The following is a 20,493-nucleotide window of genomic DNA, read 5'->3' as shown; positions in this document are numbered from 1 at the left end:
ATCTAGGTCATTTTGCCAGGCTTTATATCACATTCTAAGCCTTTCACTATTCCAGTTGTCCTTAACTGATTATTCTACATTTTATCAATGAGTTTTCTAGAATATGCTATTCAGAATAGACTATGGTTGGTTCTTCAGATATGGTCTGATGAGGGCAAAATATAGCAGGAATATCATGACCCTCATGTTCAATACTGTGACTCTCCCAATTTAGCCTAAGTGTAAATTAATTACCTTGACTATCATAGCACACTGTCTATTGTCAGTCAGTTAATCCATCACTTAGCAAGGTGCCTGGCAAATAATAGATGTTAAATAAATGTTTATTGACTGACAATCAACAAGCATTTATTAAGGATTTACTATGTTCCCAGAACCATACTAGACACTGGTGATACAATTGCAAAAGTGAGACAACCCCTACCTTTTTAATAGCCTACACCCTACCATTGGTATATAACATGTGATAATACAAAATATATGCAAAATAAATCCACAGAAATTCAGTTTAGGCAGTAATAGGGTAGGGTGCCTGACTCAGAGTCAGTAAGACTACAGATCCTGCCTTAGGTACTTATTTTTTTTTTAAGTGAGGCAATTGGGGTTAAGTGACTTGCTCAGGGTCACACAGCCAGTAAGTGTTAAGTGTCTGAGGCCGGATTTGAACTCAGGTACTCCTGACTCCAGGGCCGGTGTTCTATCCACTGCGCCACCTAGCTGCCCCACCTTAGGTACTTATTAACTACATGATCCAGGACATCGCTCTTAACATCTCTGAACCTCTGGGGATTATAATAGTACCTTCTTCCTGGTATTACGTTGAGGATGACATATGTAAAGTTTTGCAAATTTTGAAATGCTAAATAAATGCTGTTGTTGTTACTAATAACAGCTATGGGGATCAGGAAAGGTCTTTTGAAGGATAGGGTACTTGAGTTGTGCCAGGGGTTCCAAGATGCAGAGGTGAAGAGGAAAAGCATTTTGAAATCATCATGTTTTTTTCATATGAACTAATAATAATCTAATCTCATCATCCTCAGGCTGATTTTTTGAAGCCATGTTTAAGACTTTACATTTATCCCCATCAGATTTTATCTTACTAAATTCAACTCAATGTTCTGGTCTGTCAGGATACTTTTTGTCCTGATGTTGTCATCTCTGCTTATCCCTCTTACCTTTATTTTGTCTGAACATTTAGTAAACATACTTCTTGGGGGCAGCTAGGTGGTGCAGTGGATAAAGCACCGGCACTGGATTCAGGAGTACCTGAGTTCAAATCCAGCCTCAGACACTTGACACTTACTAGCTGTATGACCCTGGGCAAGTTACTTAACTCCCATAGCCCCGCAAAAAAACAAAAACAAAACCAAAACATACTTCTTTTCTTTATCTTTGTCATTGGTAGAAATATTCAACAGCATGTGGCCACAAACTAGATGAGATGTCTGGAATTCTTCCCCAAACATCCTCCTCCAAGTTGACAGAGGGTCTTTAATGACTGTTTTTCAGGTTTAGCCATTAAATTTGTTCCTGGCTGAATTTCATTGAACGTCTTAGCTAACTTTATTATTATCTAGCCTGCATCTCTTTCACAATTTTGATTTTGCCAAGAAAGAAAGAATTCATATTTCAATTAATGTCTAAACTTCGCATAGTAGCAAATGTCTTCTAAGACTGAGTTAATCTGAGTTCTAAATTAACAAGAAATTTGCAGTGAATAATACCTGGCAATGTGGTTAGAGAAGTTAGGACAATTGAGTACCTACAAATAAAAGGTAGTCAAATGTTTAATTATATAAATATGACTAGATAGTATTATGAGAGAATTCAAGTTTCAACAATAATAAGAATTCTTATAATCTGTTATATATGTATATTGAATCCTAATTTTAATACTTTAAATGATCCATAATATAGACAGTTCATTTTTAGACTTATGAATGATGAATTTTCTTCAAAAATCTAAAGTAATGCATACTGGATTTTAAGTGTTAAATTTTTTTCATTTTCAAAATGTAATGAAAATGTTTGTCAATTAAAATATATTTTTCCACATACTAACTTGAGATATTTTTTTAAAATTATCAATATGTTTAACAATTACTTTGTTTCTGTTTAAGTGTTTTATCTAGAAAATATCTAATTTATTATGTTATCAAGACATATTATTATTGGAAGCCATTATCTGAAAATCATTGTTACTGAATTTAGGCTGCATTGACAGGCAATATCTAGAATTTGAAAGGATCATATGTCCCATGCTAATCATATCACATTTGTTGTAGTTCTAGGTTTTCAGGACATTTTAAGCACATTGACAAATTGTAGAGAAGGGCAACCAGGTTGGTTAAGGCCCTTGAGGAATTGAAGGTAGTACTGGCTTTGTCAGGAAGACCTGAATTCAATTCTTGCCTCAAGATAGTGAGTAGCTGTGTGCATCTGGATAAGTCAGTTTCCTCATCTGTAAAAACTTTATGACCTCTAAGATCCTTTCCAACTTTAAATGTATGTGCCACTGACCAGATAAGCTCCTGAAGGAGTGGAATGGGTAGAATCTATGATTAGAAAGGTTAGCCTTGATAAGAAGGAAGGCCATCTCATCTTCTGAGACTGAAACAAAGGAGGAAGAGGGTATTTAAAGACAGAGTCTGGGGGTGTGGAATATGGGGAAAAAGAACCTCAAGAGAGATGGCCTCAGTGTCCTTAGTAAAATAGGAAGTAATTTTATCAGCTGATAGACCAAGTTGCAGGTAGTGATGGAGTTTTCAGAGAGGAGGTTGTTTGGACTTGACTAATGTGTTGGTGAAGGGAGAGATCTCATTTGACCAAGATGGTTGAACTTAGACCTTTAGAAGAGATGCAGTCCTAATTTAAATTTTTGCTTGGAGCAACTCATTTCTTGTAATGATAAAATCAGATGACACTCATAAAGCATTTTACATAATTGAAACCTGTGGCATCATCTCCACAGGATTGTTATCAGGATCAAATGAAATTATGAAGGTAAAGCACTTTGCAAACTTTGAAGCACTATACATAGTTTTCAATTAATGTAAATAATGAATCCTGTGAAGTGGTTGCATATTTCTATTGGGCTAGAACCATTGACCACATTTTACATAATTATAGCTTTAAATAGGAAGGATTTGAATAATAGTGAATGTATGCTGTCATCATCATTTCTATTAGTATTAATAGCATTATCTCATTTGACCATTACAACCACCCCAATAGATAGTTTCTGTATTTTTATCCTCACTTTGTAGAAAAGGAAACTGAAACTCAGAGAGATTGTGTGACTTGTCTGTCCATAGTCACACAGCCAGTTTCAGTGGTAGAATTTTTCCCCAAACTTCTCCTCACTTCCAAGATCATTGGTCTTGACATTATTCCCTAGGACTCTTTTTTTTTTTGTTAAAGTGAGGCAATTGGGGTCAAGTGACTTGCCTAGGGTCACATAGCTAGTAAGTGTTAAGTGTCTCAGGCTGGATTTGAACTCAGGTACTCCTGACTCCAGGGCCAGTGCTTTATCCACTGCGCCACCTAGCTGCCCCCCTACAGACTCTTTAAGTAGCTTGTGGTGCTTTCAGATTAGAAGTTTCATCAAAGTGTCCTGGGTTTGCTCTTACTAATAAGAAGATAGAACTTAGCTTAAATTTTAGAAATAAACTATCTATACATCATGTGTGCTTCATTCTACAATAATAAAACTAATGTCCTAAAAACATTATTAAATTTAAAATCTTAGTAAAAGTGATCTTATAATAATAATAATTCTGCCATTATTTGTAAAATTATTTATACTATTCAAACATTAATTTATATTTCATTTTATCAGTTTGGGGGATTCGGTTTTGGTTTTGCTAAAAATTCAGCTATTTTAAGACTTTTATTTTATAACTTGGTAACAGATATACCTTATCTGGAAAATAGTAATTGTTGTAACTATATTATTATTTTATTAGATCATCATAGGAATTTTAACAGGACATCATCTTATCCTTTCTGTGTGTGTGTGTGTGTGTGTGTGTGTGTGTGTGTGTGTGTGTGTGTGTGTGAGAGAGAGAGAGAGAGAGAGAGAGAGAGAGAGAGAGAGAGAGAGAGAGAGAGAGAGAGATTGCAGTGCCCCTAAGAGGACAGAATAATCATGTAGATATAATAACTCCCTGATTATTAATATCAATTAGAGCATTAAAAAGGTAAATATATACTTATCAAAGCTGTTTGCCACTGTTATGGCCTATAACCTACACTGGATCCAAATAAATGTTTCCACTAATTACTTTTATTTATCAGTGATATTGTGCTGAGTACTTTAAGCCCCAGAACATTCTAGGGCCTTAATAAAAGATGTGGTTGAGAGCTCAGCCTCATAATCCATATAGGAGAAGTGATTAGTTGTATTACCTCCTTTTGAGTCAGGCTTATTTCATTATTTATATTTGTATTCCTAGAACCTAGCAGAGTTTCTTGCATTTAGTAGTTGCTTAATAATTGCTTGTCGAGTGCTTCTTGAAAAATGTCTTTTATCCAGACTGTGACATTCAGATGGATAGCTTTTCCATTGTGTGCGTGTATATGTACATGTATAATACATATTATATGTATATCTATACATGTCTGCGATCTGTCCTACAATTAGACAGTAACAAGATCCCAGAAGTAAATAGAACACAAGATTGCATTTGCAAAAATGTCCAATGTTTTAATAATCACATACTGCTACTTGAATAAAAATCCATCCAAATTTTCTCTGGGTGGTACCTTAAGTTTGCAAATCTTATTATCTTCAAAGAATCAAAGTTGCAGGCAATCTGAAGGGTAATGAAGAGAGATGTGGTGAGTACTAAAGTGTACAGCAGCATGTTTCCAGTGGTGGCCCTATATGTAAGAATTGGTATAAAATAAGGTATAGTATAGAGGAAATGTTTAATCCCAAAAGAAGGTAGGCTGTTCATATGATAAAAGCAACTGAAAATAATAGACCTGAGTGTTCCCTGTGGTACCCACAAAATATGAAAAGATCCAGTGGCAGTATTCCAGTATGTTGAGTAGATGCTTTGTGGAAGAAGGCTATGTATGAATTGAGATTTGTACCGAGGGAGGGAATACATCAGTGAGATCAAAATTTCGCTGAGACATAAATTATAGATATTTACGTATATACATATAAATATATATGCATATATATGTACTTACAAGAGAGATAAAAATTGTTCATGCTTGATCTTTAGGGGGAAGTTAATATTTTTATTTTTAAAAGCATGATATTTAAACTTTGAGCATAGTATGATAGGACTTGCAGACTTCCATGTAGTTGAAATACACAGAGTATTTTAAACTAAACTGCACTAAGACTTTGGGGACACCCTGTATAGTTTAAATCTATTTTGATAGCTTTATCAAAATATTGTCACCCATTAAAAATACAAGTAAAATTAAAGTATGCTATATTGACTTGGATATTGGCCACATCCTTCCACCAACAGCCTCCTCTCCCTTTATCTCATCTGTATAAATCCGATTATGATGTGGAATAAAAGAAAGAAGGTAAGGAAGTAGAAAGAAAGGAAGAGGAAAGAGTCATAGTATGGGTATCCTCAGGGTACCATAGCTAATTGTTGGATAATAATTGTTATTTTTCAATATATCCTTTTAAAATATATATTGTCAAACTTCACTGTAAGTATGGGGCCTACATTCAGGACAGCCTACATTAAGACCATTGTGGCACTTAAAATACCAAATGGGTTTGAGTGTTTAACACAGTAATTATGCCTTTTTGTTTTCATTTGTTTCTTTTAGTTGTGTTCATGTATGGTGTCTCAGAAGTCTTAGTGCATTTTGAAGCTATTAAAGTTTTAAAATGCTCTAAGACTTTTGGGATACCTTATTCATATTTTATAAATTATTTAATAAAGTTGAGCATATATTTAGAAAAAATCTTAATATCGTCTTTTGAAAGTTGATGTGTGGGGGCAGCTAGGTGGTACAGTGGATAAATCACTGGCCCTGGATTCAGGAGGACCTGAGTTCAAATGTGGCCTCAGACACTTAACACTTACTAGCTGTGTGACCCTCGGCAAGTCACTTAACCCTCATTGCCCCGCCAAAAACAACAACCAAAAAAAAAAAAAAAGAAAGTTGATGTATCTTCCTATTCTTGATACAGCAATAATTATGTCATCAGTGTTGAAAAGTACAAAAAATGTTAATATTACCACTAATATTATAATCAATTTTCTCTGCAAAAGGAGGAGTAAATGGAATTTGCTTTAAGAATATAAATGGGGGCAGCTAGGTGGCGCAGTGGATAGAGCACCCGCCCTGGAGTCAGGAGTACCTGAGTTCAAATCCGGCCTCAGACACTTAACACTTACTAGCTGTGTGACCCTGGGCAAGTCACTTAACCCCAATTGCCTCACTAAAAAAAAAAAAAAGAAAAAAAAAAAGAAAGAATATAAATGGAATGTTCACCAAGAATGAATAACTAAGGTCATAAGATACATTCAAATGGGCATTTATTTTCAGAAAACTATTATAATTTAATGACTTAGCTAAGAACTTTGAGCTTTTGGCAATTCACTTCAAAAGTAAATTTTATTCAGTCATATACTTTATTATATTTAAATTACATGTATGTAACTGCATATATAAATGTTTGGAAAAATCTTTCAAATACCTGAATGTATCATTTTCCCAATTCATTTGGAAATAGTGCATGATCATTTTATACATATATATGCGTGTATATATATGTAATTTCATAATTGTAAAACATGTAATTTAATTAATTTTGAATAAATTTAAAATCAGAATCTGGTCGGAATAGCAAGGGTTGGTGAGGTTGGGGGTTGGAATGGGATTGGGGGGGAGGGAGAGATAGATTTTCCATCCCCATAAATGAAGAAGTCATTTTTTATACTTTTAAGTTGAATTATTTTTGTTCAATTCAGTGTTTCCATTTTGTGAGCTTTTCCATGTATATGCAAAATGTTTCTCCTCAGGCCCCCTTGTATTTCCTGGTCCTATTTTTATGAACCATCGAGAACAGGCTCTAGCCAGACTCAGACCCCATCCAGCACAACTAAAGCATAAACGGGACAAGCACAAAGGTATTTGGTCTTCCTTACTGACTAGGATGGAGCATTTGCCCCGGTTCCTAGTCATTTCTTCCGTTTGCCTAATTTTATTCTTGGAGATAAGCACAAAACTTATTCTCCTGCTTTACTTCTGTCCTTCCTGTTTAACCTGAGGAGAAAGAAAGCACATAAAATGCTAAGCTGCTTGCAAATATCATGTTTTCCTATTTCATGTTTTAGTTTTCTTTGATAAAGCCATTTTATTGTGTGTCTTTTTTCTTTTCCTTTTCTCCCCAAAATTCACAAAGCTAAGTAGTGTTGAAGGAAAGGATCATTGTTCTCTGGGATTTGTGTCTATAACTCACTCTTAGGTGATTAAAGTCTGGCATTTCACTGTCTTCATTTTTCTTACTTGCATGCTGTTGATTTACTTCAAAGTTAATAAGTATTGATTTCAACATATAAAACCTCAGTAAAGTACACATCAGTTCTGTATATGTAGATACATAAATTTATTCACATACATGATACCACTTTGTTGATTAAGGATCACTAAAACATGAAGACTTTTCTTCGTGCTTAATAGGAATAGGATACACTCATCAACGTTATAAGTAAATACTTGATATATGCAAATATATAAGAATATATGTTTATATATAAATTTAGGGAAATAAATTCCATAAAATAATGATTACAATTAAATATGGGGCATTTATGACTTTCAAATTCATTTAAACAAATCATACATATGGCTGGAGCAAATTTTAAAATTTACCTGAAAGTATTGAAAAAAAATTAAATGACCAGAAAACACAGGAATAAATGTTTCCTTTGGTAAATATTAAAAACAATTGGCAAAATAAACCTGTGAATGTAGTATTTTAAAGTTCATTAAAATAGGTTTTAGAATAGCTGGAATATACTATATTTGGCAGTCATATTGGTGGGGGCAAGGTGGGAGGAGGTCATGTACAATAGGACATAGGCTGATCCTGGGGATTGCTTCCTTGTACTCTGTAGAGTTTCTGGATTATGGATGATTAGGCTGGAAGGAGTTGAAGAGCTTTGCTCTTGTCTACTTCTACAACTGGAGGTCCACAGCTGAAATGTATTGGGTGCTCTAGAGATTTGGTAAATCATAATCATCTTGTTTCTGGGATGTTGTCTTGGTATCCTGTGGGACTGGATTAAAACATGGGTTTCCCTGAAACATTTTAGCACTCACAAATCAGAAACCAACTGGATTCAGGAAAGTGGACTGTTGAGACTGTTCTGGACCTGCAATCTGGATGAAAGATAAATCTTAGGTTTTCCCAAATTCATTTAATGGAGTTTTAAAGTAAGTTAGAAGGTAGGCTCAACATAGCAAAGAGTACTTCTTTTAGTTGCCATGCACTTAAACAAGTATTTTTAAAATAAACTCAGCAAATTAAAATACAAAATATCAAGAAAACAGACACATAGTATAGAGGAATAGATCAACTATGATTGTTTTTTGGCTAAATATGCTACATTAGGGGTTAAAATAACCATTTTTAAAAGTTTTACTTGAAATTTATCATTATTAAATTTTCTTTTTAAGTACGTAATTGCCATCACTAAATTTGTGATTCAGAACCAAGAAAACTTATTTCTAGTTTTTAAAATATCTAGGTACAGTTAATGCAAATAGAGGTATATTATGTAATTAGTTGAATTGTGTTTCTCTGTTTACTTGTACAGTGTTCTGGAAATATCTTTTTTTAATGTAATGTAAAATTTGTAATAATAATAGCTGTTGTTTCTATAGGGCTTTAAACTTTGCAAAGCATTTTATATACCTTTCTCATTAGACTTTCACAACAACAACCTTATTATGGATAAGGAAACCGAATATCAGAGTCTTAAGGTGATTTGCTTATGGTCAGATGATTAGTAACAGAAATGGGATTTAAACCCATGTCTTCTGGATCCTAAGGTCAAATCTCTGTATATACTACACTGTCTTTTATGGAATTGTGGCATTTAAGATGTAATTATCATAAATTGTTGTCAGAATGTATCCCTTTTCTATTTCTCTTGTTCTTCCATAAAATAAAAGTTCTTAGCATTTTTATTAATTACTTTTAGCTTATTTCCATGTAGAGTTCTTACCTAACTTTGCATATTGTTAAATAAATGCAGAAACTAATGTTTTATTCATTTATATGACAGTTTCCTATACAAATACTTTTATTATTTGGCATGATTATGGAATTTTAGAGTGAAATTCTGTTGAGACCTAAAATATAGCTATAAAAATATACAACTGTTTTTAACATCATGTGTCAATCATCAATTTTCTCTTTCAGAAATAATGTGTAAATACAATAAGATCCTGGACTATAGTATCCTATATATCCTATAATATCCTGTGTTCAGGTTTCATGCCCTAGGACTGCCTTATGATGAGGTCCACTTGCTGTGCAACTAACAGAATCCCTCAGGTTCCAAAAGGATTTATATTTCACTGATTTCTGTTCTATGGTGAATAATAGTTTAATGAGATTTTATAATATATGAGATATTAAAATTTTATAGGTAAATATTTTTGTAACCCCTCATTGTCACTGATAAGGTTACCTTATCACTTAACCCAGTTGTATATGATTTAGCACTCATTAACCTCACCTACCAACATTGGAGAAATATAATATATGAGAATGCAAAATATCACTGGAAGAGTAATTCTCTTTATTCAACAAACTGTTCCTTGGACCCTTCAGCACTCTTTTATCCACATTTTTACCCCAACCATCCACTGTCACTACCTACAGTTTTTGTCTTATATTCACAAACTCACTGTTTTCTGTTAAAAACATATTATAGTTTGAAGATGACTAAAACTTCCTGTGCTTTGCCATTTTTTCATTGAGGACAGGACATGTAGGTCAGATGTTTGGAATGGGTTCCCAAAATATTCTATAATGAGGCCTCAAAAAACTTACAGAATGTTAAAACTCAAAGAAGCCTAAGAAATTATCTGGTCCTATATATGGGAAAGCTAAGGTCCACAGAGTTTGTGGTTTGCCCTTGGTAACAAGAGAAGAAGGCCTATATTCCAACATTCCTAAATAGCCCATCTTGTGATTAATTTGATACTCAAATAGACAGAGAACCCAACTTATACATGTATTACTAGGGAGTCAGACTTGGGAAAATAGAATATGGTGACAAGCCATTAACTAAGTTTAAATATAGTTTCAAAATTGTTTTAGAAATATTCTTCAACAAAATGCTTCCTAACAACACATTTCCTATTTAAACAATGAATATTTTTTCTCATTGTACTTGAGAAAAAAGTTTCTTAATCCAACCATTTGTCAACATCTAAATTTCCCTAAAAATCCTTCTAATTTTGAAAATCAAAAAAGAGATTAGTAGTAAACAGTTTTATCTATATTATAAATATTCTATGGCAAAATACATTTGTTTCTCATAAGAGTTGAATAGCATTCAATTTTAAAACATTATACAAAATGATATTGAGTTATCATGTAAAGATGTCAGTAATGGTGCTGCCAGCTTTGTAGCATAAGATCCATACATTTATATAAGTAATATTTGGGATTCGTAGTAACAATCTGATATATGAATATAAATGACATATATATTATGATTTGTAGTAATGAGTATGACGTTAATGCTACATGAATATAAAAACTATATATTGGTACACATTTACATATGTATTCACATTGGTATATGTGTGTATCTACAGACATGCACACATAGGCACTTATACATATATTCATACATGTATACTACCAAATATGTAAGTAAGTAGCCAAGCCAGAATTTGAAGGCTGGTTGGTTCTCTGACTCCAAATGCAGTACACTTTATGCTATACCATTCTGTTTCAAGATTATTTTTATGCACAATTCCTTGAACATGCACTTAAATGCACTTAATATTTATTGTCTTGAATGAAGAGCCCAATTGGGCTTTTTATCTTTCCTGTTAGGCATATCATATGTATAGTCCAAGATTAAGATTGGATCTTTTTAAAAATTAATTTAATGTGAAGGTAGAAGAAATATACCAATGCTAAAGCATAGGGAGGTACAAAATATTCCTGATGACTGAATCAGTTATATACTATAAACCTGAATTTAAGAAAATATACATGTTAACAGATAGGGGATAGAGACTGGTACTGGACTATTCCATTGATATAGGGAATTCCTAGATGAAGAATTTCAATCTATCAATACAGGTTGATACTGTCTCTGCAACTTAGAGAGCCAGTTTGTGGCAAAGGCTAAGTCTTCCTGGTTGGGAGGTCAGATCACTATCCACTGTGCCATGATTACACAGGTATTTGTAGTGAAAAGTATAAAACTAGTGTTACTTAAGTTCAGGACCCTTTTTTGTATGTATGTATATGTGTGTGTGTGTGTGTGTGTGTGTGTGTGTGTGTGTGTGTAGTTGCCATAGAATTTTAGAATTGGAAAACACCTTACAGATATTAGTTATCTCCTTACTTTACTTTACGAACTGAGGTCCAAAGATATACATGACTTTACCATAATTATGCAGCAAATTAGTGGGAGAACTGAGACTAGATCCTAGACCTTGATATTTTCATATGTTCTATTTCACATATTTAGGAAAAGAATACAATTTAATCTTGTTTTCCATGATATGTACATGAGTCATATACACATGCAAGTAACATGTCTATGCTATATAAGAAAAGGTCTAAAATATAATATTTCTTTTAAAAAGACCACTTGTTCTATAAGATATACATCAGCCTAGGATAAATGGTTGTAATGGTAACAAAGAGAAAACAGAATTACTGTTTCAATTTTGCTTTTGTTTTCTCATTCAAGAATCATCTTCAGAGTGGAAAAGGTAGGCCAAACATAGTTAAAAGGGAATTGAGGGGGCAGCCAGGTGGCACAGTGGATAGAGCACCGGCCCTGGAGTCAGGAGGACCTGAGTTCAAATCTGGCCTCAGACACTTAACACTTACTGGCTGTGTGGCCCTGGGCAAGTCACTTAACCCCAATTGCCTCACTAAAAAAAAAAAAAAAAAAAGGAATTAAGGACCAAGATAAATAAGGTTATAGTAAGATAAAACTTAGAAGTTTTAAATTAATTCAAATATTTAGACTTAGATTATTTACTTCTTATAAAGGGTGAAGTAAGTTCCAGATATAAATTAGGAATTGTTAGCTATCCTCTGAACAATTATGGTTATAGGGAAAATTTTAGGAAACTGAAAATAGTTCTTGCCTCAGTTTTCAAAAAAGGGAGGGATGATAGTTTCAAGATTACACTTATACACATATACATATTCACACACACACATATATACATGCACACATTCATACATGTATATACTCACACATATTTATATATACATGTGTATATGTATAAAGGGAGAGAAAATATTTGGATTTCAACATGCATTTAAGAAAATCTCATGAGTATTTTGCATCCTTGGCCCTGGGGAGCCAAGAACAATGGGTTTTTTTGTTTTTTATTGGGGCTGTAGTGGACCGTAGGCTTCATCTAAACCGTCAGTATGATGTGGCAACCAAAAAGCTAATCTTAGGCTATATTAAGAAAGGATTGGTTTCTAAGAATAAGGAAATGCTAGTCTCTCTGTCCTAGTCAGACCATATATAGATTATTGTGTTCCTGGGTACCACCACTTAAGCTGGATATTACATTCAAAATAAAACAAGCATAATTGTAAAAGGCCTTGAATCCTTGTCATAGGAGGATAGTTTGAAGAAACTGAGGATATTTATCCTGGAGAAGAGAAGATTGGGCAGGGCATGATACCTCCCTTCCAGTACTTGAAAGTCTGCCACAGACAAGATGGATTTGACTTGTTCTCTCTAGCTGTAGAGGACAAAAAGCAAAAAGCAAAGAGCAATGGGTGGAAGGGGTGAAGAGGCAAATTTAAGACTGATGTTAGTAAACACTTTCTAACAATTAGAGTTTTCCAAAAGTAGAATGGTTTGCATCAAGATATGGTAGTTTCCTTTTCACTTGGGATTCAAGCAAAGACTCATAACTGCTTGTGTAATATGTTATAATAGGGATTTCTTTTTCAGACTTAAGCTGGAGGATATGGGCATTGAGTTTCCTTTCAAATCCAGATTCTGTGATATCTATGTGGATAAGGTATAGAAATATAGACTATATGTGATGATATATGGTGGATTTTTTAGTTACTTAGAAAACTGTATACAAATGGGGTTGGTAAATAGATCATTATCAATCTCAAACTTTTTAATAGCATGCCACAGAATTCTGTATTTAGTCCTTTTCTATTTACCATTTTTCAGTGATATGACTAAATTAATAGAAAACACAACTATTAAATACTGGAGTAGCACAAAACTAGTAGTAATACATAATGTTTCATGAAAGAATTAGGACCTAAATTATTGAAATAATATGTCGAAACTAAAACGCAATACAAATGGAATAAATATATATTCTTAAATTGGGTTCAAGAAAATAACTGCATGATTATAGGCTGAAACCTGACTTAAAAATTTATGTAGAAAAGACTCGTTATTTGTTGGTGGCAAGTCAGAAATGAATCAGCAATGTAATATGGCTGGCAAAAAAAAGCTAATTACTCTTTTAGGCCTAATTAATAGAAATATAGTCATGGATAAGAGAAGTAATAGTTTCTCCATCCTCTGAACTGGTCAGCTCTTATCTTAAGTATACTGGCCACCACCTTTTAGGCAACACACTGACAGAATATATTGCAGTTTTCAGATGACAAAACATAGTCTTAAAATCATGTTATCTAAGAATTGGCTAAAGGAACTGGTGATGTTTGGCTTAGAAAAGAGAAAATGAGACAAGAAGCTGTAACTTTCAAAATATTTAAATAACATTAAATTTACCTCCAAGGGGCAAAAATGAAACCAACTGATCATTGAAAAAAGGGAGCATGCTTTTATAAACAGATTCCTAGATTTTATTTTAGTCAGGAGACATGAGTTTGAAACTTGAATCTGACCTTGCTAACCCTGTGTCTCTTGGCAATCACATAGGATGTCTGAGCTTTGGGATCCCCATCTTTAATGTTGCTGATGGTATTATTTATACTACCTATCTCACAGGATTGTATTATTAAACTTAAGGAAAGCTGCTTTTGTCTAAACATGGGGAAAAAACGTCTCAAAACCAGAGCTATTCAAAAATGAAATAGGCTGTCTTATGGGATACTGAATGAAATACTCAAGGCAGTGATGGGGAGGGAAGGGAGGGATTTTTGTTTGGTATTAGAAGAGATAACTGTAGTCTTTTTTTTCTTTTTTTTTTCTTTTTTTAGTGAGGCAATTGGGGTTAAGTGACTTGCCCAGGGTCACACAGCTAGTAAGTATTTAAGTGTCTGAGGCCAGATTTGAACTCAGGTACTCCTGATTCCAGGGCCAGTGCTCTATCCACTGCGCCACCTAGCTGCCCCATTTTCTTTTCTTTTTTTTTTGTAGTCTTTTTTAACTAAGGTTTATGATACTTCACACATAACTAAGTTGATAACTCCTAGAGTATTCAAGAGTTGTTGCTTATTCAGTTTGAAAACTATACAGTTTTTTATTTTATGCTCCTTTCTCTTCATAATCAAGGAAAATACCCCTAAGTGCTTATGAGTTTACCATAGTCAATTTAAAAAGTCAACTTCATTTTCATAACTTTTAGGTTTTGATCCTTGTCTTTTTATTTACACTTATACAATGAACTATTTTGATACTTCATACCCTGCTATAGTTAATTACTGTGTTGTAAATTTTTAAATAGTAGGAATTATAAACAATATAAATTGTATATTACTATAAATATTATTTAAATAGATATTTAAAGTGCATTTCATGATAATGAAGCCTTTTATTTATTAGCCTGTTGAGAGTTTACATGTAGATAAGTATAGAGGACTATTTTAATAAAAAACATTCTAAACTATACAGTTTTGTGCCTTACATAATAAATTCTAACTCTTCTAGTTATCATCAACTTTAGCTTTTAACCATTCCTTTTTTTTTTGTCCAAAATAATTACATAGTTGGCCTTTTTGGATGTTCAAATTTCCATATTGAGGTATTTTATGTTAGACTTAATTTCCAAATAAAGGGGAAAAAGCTAATTCAGAAATCAAGGTTTTCTCACTAAGTAAAGATTTGTAACAAAAAAGGTAAAATTATATTAAATAATTTGTTTCCAAATATAAACCGACTTTTTTGTATTTTTAAATATATTTTTATAGTTTAACAGATAATACATCTATAAAGTTTCTTCTCTTCTACCCTCCCCCCCAGCTCTCTTTTGGACTACTTTTTTCATTTTTAACCGAACTACTTTTCCTATTCAGCTCTTTCACTTGATGTACAAAAGTGAAGATTACTTGGATTAACAATTTTTTTTTCTGGGTAAAGTAAAAATAAAAATTCTTGACAATTTTACAAAATCTGTTGGCTCATGCCAATACAGTTTCACAATTTAATCTAAAACATTTAGCTTAGCCTTCTAATACTATAGTAAAACCTCTCACTAATTCAGAATTGATGATAATTCAGGCAATATATGTGATATTTTTGAATAAAAAATTCAAAATAATTTCTTCCTCTGTGAATTTTCAGGGTCATACTTGTAAAGGGAATCCAGTCTAAAATCAGTAGCTTTTCAAACCAAGGGCTCAAGAAATTAAGGATTCCTTCACCGTGCCTCCAACTTCTGGGTCCAGCAGTTAATTCTTGTATGTTAAAGGACTTTTATGTTTATGATACATTATTATGTAACATAGGCCAATTTTGAGTTGTAGTTTTGTTGACCTAATTTTACTTATTTGTATCAATTAGCTTATAACATGTACTGTACTTGAAAATTACAATTTCAGTTATTTTTAATTGTTCAAAGATTTAAATTTTTCACTAAGTTAAATAGGCCCCTTCCATTCCGAATTAGTGAGGTTTTACTTTCCTAGACTCTTATTTAAAGAAATGGAGTATTAAGAGATGTAGCTTGAAGAAAATTATTGTGATTCATTTATCTATAAAAGGGGGAGAGAAATTATTTAGATGAAGTATATCTTTCCATGATTATTTCTAATTATGAGAGGAAAAAAAGAGAAAATATTGGCATAAAAAATTTTGACTTTTCCCCATTTTACACTATAGGTGGGGACAGTGGATATGCCAAATAAATGAAAAACAAGTTGAAATGGAGATTGGTTAAAATTGAATATATTTTTTGTATGTGACAGGTAATTTAGTTATTGGTTAATTTAGATATTAATCTGTCAAAAATAACAGGATTGACCATTTGACTACTTGAAGTTCTTTTCAGCTTTACAAGTGCATTGAAATATTAATTTTGTGATGTAAATAGTGAAAGTCAATTTTTTCTAAGATTGACTGATGGAAATATTGTAGATTATTATGGAAGATATGAGATGACTTTTTGATTCTATCATAATAATAATAATTATTATTAATTCCCACAAAATTCCTCTAAGATTCTCCATATCATGCAATCATTTTTGATCCTAAAGTTTGAGTATAGGAGTATTCACAAAGATCAGGATTTGGAAAACTTGAGAAGAGAACCTAATATGTGCTAAATAGAAGTCAGACAAGAAACAGGATAAAATCAAATAGAAGGGAAAAAAGAGAAAAGGAGGAGAGGGGAAGGTAAACAGGGGAGTGTAAAAAGATGGCACAGAGAAGGGCAGAACAGTAATGGAAGAAAAATTGGAGAGAATGTTAATGGCTAGTTCTGATGTAATGGGAAAGGGAAAAAGGCAAGGAAAAGGACTTGATTGGGTGGAGTGATGACTGTTGGGAAAGAGATGAGTGGGGGAGATAGATCAGATAGATTAGATAGATAGATAGATAGATACACTTTATGAAAGTATTCAGTTCTTAGAAAATAAATTTTTAAATAGTTGGTTTAAGTATTTTGGCCAAAAAAGTGTTCTTTCTAGATCTGATTGCTTTTCATTGGGAATTTTAGTTATATTTAGTGATATTACATAGTTCAACTACTATGTAATAGTAAATGTAACTATTCAATGGCTTGGTATATAATTTTAACATGAATTATGTTATTTATATATCATTATAGCTTATATTTGACTATTTTATTCAATTAGTGACTTTTCTAAACTGCATAACTGTCTACATCAGTAGATCTTAACTTTACCTGAATCAGAATTCTCTATTCTTAATTATTTAGTGATTTACAAACAAGTATAACATACACCTTTCTAAAATTGCTTTGTTGCAGGTAGATTCTTGAGCTATTACTTCTAACAATTGCAGATTCTTCTTGCTGTTCTGTTCTTCTTTATAACATTTGTCTCCTACTTTTCCCTAGTTACTATTTTTTAAAAAATTTTTTTGAATGTGAGTAGTGGCTCAGTTAAATATTTCAATAATTTCAGATGGAAGTGGAGAAAGAGGAGAGAAGGATGCAAGCAAAATCACAACATATCCTCCAGGCTCTGTCCGTTTTGATTGTGAACTCCGGGCAGTGCAAGTCAGCTGTGGATTTCATCATTCAGGTAAATGCAACCTTTTTGGTAGCTACATTATTAAAATATTAGAAATTGTGGTTAATTAGTTTTAACGCATATGGTAAGTTTTAATTCTGTGTCAAAAGCCAAGATGTTGGCAACATCTTGCAACAACAAAAGGCAGCATGCACAATGGAATGGACTCTGAACATGGGTTCAGAAGAACTAGCTTCTAGTCCTACCTCTGCCCATTTGGTAACTATCTTCTGTTCAGCTGATTTTGTTTATTCTCTGAGTCTCATTTTCCTTATTTGATGATAAAGAACTATAGATTTATGGAAGGGATATTCTAAGTTTAGTCCAGTGCTTTCATTTTTGAATTGAGGAAATGAAGGTCCAAAGTAGTTAATTTGCTCAAGGGAAATCCATTACTTGAGATAAGCTCTCCTGACCCATACATAGTTCAGTGATATTTCTACTGGAGCAGCTCACCTTGCCTTTTTCTCCTTTCCTTTGTCCTTGTCTTGGTGCTCTCTTTATGTTTTGCTTCCTGTTTACCACCATCTGGGCATTCTAGGTTCTTTGGTTTTTGACTTTTCATATTTGTCCACCATAAGATTCAGGATCAAAAACTATATTGTAGAGGAGCTATAGTGTTTTACATGTATAAAAACAATTGAAAATAAGAGGCAGCCTTCATTTCATTTTATTCTCAATCCATCCACTGCTTTAGTTAACTTCTGGAAAAATAACCTTTAAAATATGATGAGGATCAAATGAAATTATAAAGTACTACTAAAATGTGAGAAAACATTTTGTAGTAGGATTCATCTTATATGGTATGGTTCAAAGGAAAAGCAGCAAACAAAGATTTTGTATACCTGGATTCTAGTCATAATTCTTGCTGTGAATTTGTAATTACTAATCAAAGCCACAGTTTCCTCATCTTTGTACTAAGACACTTGAATTAAATGATCTCTAGGGTCTCTTTTTCAGCCCCATGTTCTATACTTTTATGGTTACAAAATCATATAATGCCACATATCCTAATTAATAGAATAAATATTTTAATAATAATAATATAACACAATTTAAGATATATGATAATAAACAATAATTTAATAAATATTTTAAATAGGTTAAATAGAAAAGCATAATAAAACCATAGCTTTCTTAAAATGTAGAAAAATATCAAACAAAATTTATTAAATTTCTTTTTTATAGTTGAACTCTTAGCTGTTTAACAAGGACGATACATTGAAGTTCTGATAATGTTATAAGTATTTTGCTGAGTTGTTTTCTCAAAGCTTTTCTATTTCAACAATTTGGAGAGATGACTAATTTGTCCAATATTATTTCTTTAAAATATCTATTTAATAACATGTTTTATGAAGTTGATATGGGGATAGTAGTTTGATAAAAAGAGGAAAATCTCTAATAAGTGACATTCCCTGAGTTTACAAAGTGAACATTATATAAAATAGGTATATAAAGTATGTATTGTATAAAATAAAGACTATATATGTGCATATGTCATGTAAAAATCTGTAGACTTTTTATTACTGGAGAAAGATCTTGCAGAAGTAGAACTAAAATTATATTTAATAAACAATAAACAAATTATTAACATAATTCCCAGTTTAATTTCCCCACTTTATTCTAACTTTGTGGACCATACTAGTAATAAATCATATAACTTTTTAAAATGCTAAGGGAAGGGGAAAAATGTCATTCATTAAAGAAAAACTAAAACATATTTTTATTACAGTGGTTTTGATGGAAAATGGTGATGTTTATACATTTGGATATGGGCAGCATGGGCAGCTGGGACATGGAGATGTTAATTCCAGGTAATCTTTAACAATGTTAATGGAAGTTATGGTTTTTGTATAGTTTTCTATATTCTCAAAACAGAATAGTCTGCATATTTTTCCTTTTTAATGATATTTTAACATTATTCAGTATTTAATATATTAAAAATGCTAATTCAGGAAGGCAACAATAGTTGTTTGCTGGATAGTTTTCCAGGTAATATCTCCAACTTTTTGAGAAATCACAGATCTAGGCTCCCTCTCAAAAAATGTTTTGACAAAGCGAGTCTCTTTAGTTACAAATTTAACTTACCACCTAGATTTTAAATCTATTTGGAGTTATGATGGTACATTGAGAGTTATATTAAAGAAAAATTTTCGAGTAAGATTTCATTAAGGAACTGTGCCAATTGAATAACTCAACATGTTTTAAGGTATTTTTTTTTCTCCAAATGTGAGTAATTTATGAAAATTTTCTTATGTTAAGACTCTACATTATTATCATTACTCTTTCTGCTTTCCATATTCTTTTCTGTTAAGTACCTCTCCTCTTTAAACATCTCTTTTAAATTTTATTCTTTCCATTTAGAGAAAGGGATTGAGTCTTATTCACTTTGATGATAAATTGACATTTTAAAGCTACTTTATTAATTTTTGAAAATAAATCATGTTTATTACACTAGATTCTAAGTCCCTTGAAAGCAAGTCTTTATTTGTTAAATGTTCATTAAGCAACTATGTATAACTCACTCTGCTTGACACTGAAGATGATAAGAGGATGAACTGTTCCCTTAAGAAAAAATTTAATAAATAGTAATTTTATATATAACACACATAACAGATTAGAATATGTTAAGTGTATGAGAAGAGCACAAAGTACTATGAAATCAGGTATAAAAAGGATCATTTCTTGCTACTGAGATCAGAGAAAGATATATGGAAAAGGTAAAACTTGAACTGGATTTCAGAGAATGGGTGAATATTAGTAGCTCCAAATAGGCAATAATATATTCCAGGCATTTTGAATAGCATATACCAAAATATGGAATTTAGGACATATCAAAGGGGTGATAATTATAATATGATGTG

General features: G+C 32.3%; 1 protein-coding gene across 3 annotated transcripts in view; it reads left to right on the top strand.

The window, feature by feature from the left end:
* The window catches only part of MYCBP2 (MYC binding protein 2), a 324,065-nt gene that overhangs the window by 122,425 nt on the left and 181,147 nt on the right, over positions 1-20,493 (top strand). For all 3 annotated transcript variants that reach the window (XM_043997409.1, XM_043997408.1, XM_043997407.1), the window contains 3 exons: positions 7,008-7,115; positions 17,522-17,641; positions 19,362-19,443. In XM_043997409.1, coding sequence (XP_043853344.1) covers positions 7,008-7,115; positions 17,522-17,641; positions 19,362-19,443 — 310 coding nt within the window. The remainder of the gene's footprint in view (positions 1-7,007; positions 7,116-17,521; positions 17,642-19,361; positions 19,444-20,493) is intronic.

This window comes from Dromiciops gliroides, chromosome 3, assembly GCF_019393635.1.
Source record: "Dromiciops gliroides isolate mDroGli1 chromosome 3, mDroGli1.pri, whole genome shotgun sequence".
Lineage (NCBI taxonomy): Eukaryota > Metazoa > Chordata > Mammalia > Microbiotheria > Microbiotheriidae > Dromiciops > Dromiciops gliroides.
The sequence above is the reverse complement of the archived record's forward strand: the minus strand, read 5'-3'. Positions and strand labels throughout refer to the sequence as shown.